Source organism: Aegilops tauschii, chromosome 6 (assembly GCF_002575655.3).
Source record: "Aegilops tauschii subsp. strangulata cultivar AL8/78 chromosome 6, Aet v6.0, whole genome shotgun sequence".
Classification (NCBI taxonomy): domain Eukaryota; kingdom Viridiplantae; phylum Streptophyta; class Magnoliopsida; order Poales; family Poaceae; genus Aegilops; species Aegilops tauschii.
Window position 1 is genome coordinate 495,411,838 of NC_053040.3, and position 2,897 is coordinate 495,414,734.

Here is a 2,897-nt window from a genome sequence, read left to right on the forward strand (position 1 = left end):
CTGTTTTTGCAGCCTAGGCTTGTTTTCTATACTAGTTGCTCCCAGATGTTGGGGCCGAGTGTTTTGGGCCCCACTTCTTCAATTCCACCTTCATTGTTGTTGGGAACTTGGAGATACTCTAAACTTATTTTTTTTCACCAAGTTGCTGAAGAACTTCCCCAATACGGGTGCAGTACAAGGCTGCTGAAGAAGTTGAGCGTGTTAGCTGATGAGGGGGATCACAAATCATCTGGCAACGACGAGCAGAAGAAGACAGACGAAGAAACATCGAGTGTTTGAACACAAGGATTACACACGTGAAGTTGAAAAGAATTTACAGACAGACAGAAACATGTACGTACATACACACGCGTACCGTACATGATTTACAGACATACAAAACGTGAACACCAACCAGGCGACTTATTCCAGCGATCCCACGATCGACCCCGGCGCACTGACCGATCACACGCTGCACTTCACATCACATTCGTGTTGGTCCTTGGAGCCGCGCCGTGAAGCACCGCGGTGCCGGCCGATGTTGTCACCTGCTGGGCCTTGCTCGTCACGGCCGTGCCGACGCCGGCGACCTTCTCGTACACCGTGCTCGCTAGCTTCATGCCGTACTCCGTGGCGCCCGCCACCGCGGACTTGATCATGTCGTACACCGTGCTCGCCAGCTTCTTGCCGTACTCCGTGGTGCCCGCCGCCGCGGACTTGATCATGTCGGTGTACGTCGCTCCAGGCGCGCCCTCCGTCGCCGCGTCCGTGGCCGCGTTCCTCAGCCCCTCCGTGCCCGTCGCGCCCGTTGCCGCGTTCTTCAGCCCCTCCGTGCCCGTCGCGTCCGTGGCCGCGTTCTTCAGCCCCTCCGTGCCCGTCGCGTCCGTGGCCGCGTTCTTCAGCCCCTCCGTGCCCGTCGCGTCCGTGGCCGCGTTCTTCAGCCCCTCCGTGCCCGTCGCGTCCGTTGCCGCGTTCTTCAGCCGCTCCGTGCCGGTGTAGGACGCCCGCGTTCCCTCTCGCGGCAAGTCGAGGTCCCTCTTCCCGGCACCTGCGGTCACCGATTCAGGGGCGGCAGTTGCGCTGGAGTCGTCCTGCGCGTTCCCGCCAGCGCCGAAGCCGGGGGAGACCTGCTGCGCCTTGCTCGCCACTAGGGCGACCGTGCCGACGCCGGCGACCTTCTCATATACCGTGCCAGCTGCCGTATTCTTGAGCCTGTCCGTGTCGCTCCTGGTGTACTCGGCGTCTGTGGGTGCGTCGTTCCATTCCTCCCCGGTGCCGTCCGACACCGGCATTGCCTCATACTCTTTGCTCACGTCGACGTCCATCTTCCGTGCGCCAACTTGCTTGGGGTCGTCTGACACATTCATCGCCTCGAAGTTACGGTCGGCGTCCGTCGTGCCGATGTCTTCGCCACCTCGCGGCATGGGCGTGCTCGAGTTCGGCACGGCCGGGTCCTCGCCGACAGGGCTGCCGAGATCGCCGAGCGGCACTCCCTGGGTGTCGTCGCGCTTCACCTCCTTCGCCGACGCCGGGCCGCCGAAGTCGCCAAGCCGCATCCCCGCGGCGTCGTCGCGCTTCACCTCCTTCGCCGACGCCGGGCCGCCGAAGTCGCCAAGCCGCATCCCCGCGGCGTCGTCGCGCTTCACCTCCTGCGCCGCTGCCGGGGCGCCAAGGTCACCAAGCCGCACCCCCGGCGCGTCGTCGCGCTTCACCTCCTGCGCCGCTGCCGGGGCGCCAAGGTCACCAAGCCGCACCCCCGGAGCGTCGTCGCGCTTCACCTCCTGCGCCGCTGCCGGGGCGCCAAGGTCACCAAGCCGCACCCCCGGAGCGTCGTCGGGACTGGAGTCCGCGAAGATGGGCTTGTCCTCGACGTCTTGCTGCTGGTATCCGCCCTTCTCCACCTCGGCTTCCCTCGTCGCCGCATCCTCCTCGTCCTCGTCGGTGCTGTTGCTATCACCGCCACCGGTGTCCTGCTCGTGATCGTGATCGTGATCGTGGCCGTGGCCGGCGATGGTGTTCTTGATCTTCCTCATCTTGTCCTTGACTCTCCTGAACATCGGCCTGTGCTCCTTCTCGTCCTGGTGCATCTGTTGCTGCCCGCCCTCCTCAGCTGCAGGCACACACAGTTGCAAGCAAAATCAATAATGGATATAGCAATGGCGACGACGTGCCGGGGGGAATCCAGAGACGAAATTCGGTGTCGCACTACTCACCGGCGATGTTGTCGGGGGCCGGCGCGTCCATCGTCGCACTTACGTCGGTACGGTGCAGCTGCTTTCCCTCTTTGTGTGTGCGAGACGGTGAAAGCCTAGATCAATCGAGGATGGATAGATATAATACAAGTGGAGCAGAACGCGGGAGGCGAGCGCACCTCGACGCACAGGTGGACGAGGGGTGGGTGGAGACGCGTGGTGCTGCTGCTCCGTGCCGACTGGATTTAATTTGCTGCTCCCTGCCGACTGAAATTGCTGTGCCGACCATACTTGCCAGCCGACCTACGCGTCGTGCCAAACTCGTCCAGGATATTTTGGCCGGTGATACGTCGCGTCGGGGTTTGCCTCTTTGGTCGGTGTTTTTTGAGAGAAAAGAAAATATCTACTACTCGCTCTATTTTTTTTTAACACGGTACAATCGAAGTCGGTCACATACTCACATACACGAGCATCTTCGAGAGACTGAGCCGACATAGCATCTTAAGATTTTACAAAGTCATCACAGACGCCTTGCAGTCGACAGGAACGTCTCCTCCCACTGAACGAACATCGCCGGAAGCCTGAAATAAATCCAGAAATTATGCAAGCACAAATGTCAAGTCTAGGACTTCAATCCTGATGGGCTAGGGATACCACTGTCCTCCTAACCATCCAACCACATGTTGGTTCGCGCTACTCTCTATTCTATAATGTACTACGTAGTGT

The 2,897-nt window shown here is 60.3% G+C and overlaps 1 protein-coding gene across 2 annotated transcripts; it reads right to left on the reverse strand.

The window, feature by feature from the left end:
• Window positions 1-255: 255 nt before the first annotated feature.
• LOC109787324 (uncharacterized) lies at window positions 256-2,433 on the reverse strand. 2 transcript variants are annotated; one of them, XM_073502730.1, is made up of 3 exons: window positions 2,193-2,433; window positions 1,560-2,089; window positions 256-1,493 (listed from the first exon to the last, which is right to left on the reverse strand). In XM_073502730.1, exons 1-3 carry the CDS (start codon window positions 2,221-2,223, stop codon window positions 459-461), a joined length of 1,596 nt encoding a protein of 531 aa, XP_073358831.1. In that variant the 5' UTR covers window positions 2,224-2,433; the 3' UTR covers window positions 256-458. The 2 variants fall into 2 exon arrangements, with proteins under 2 accessions (XP_073358831.1, XP_020201480.1); XM_020345891.3 differs by having other exon boundaries at window positions 256-2,089.
• Between the last annotated feature and the right edge of the window lie 464 nt (window positions 2,434-2,897).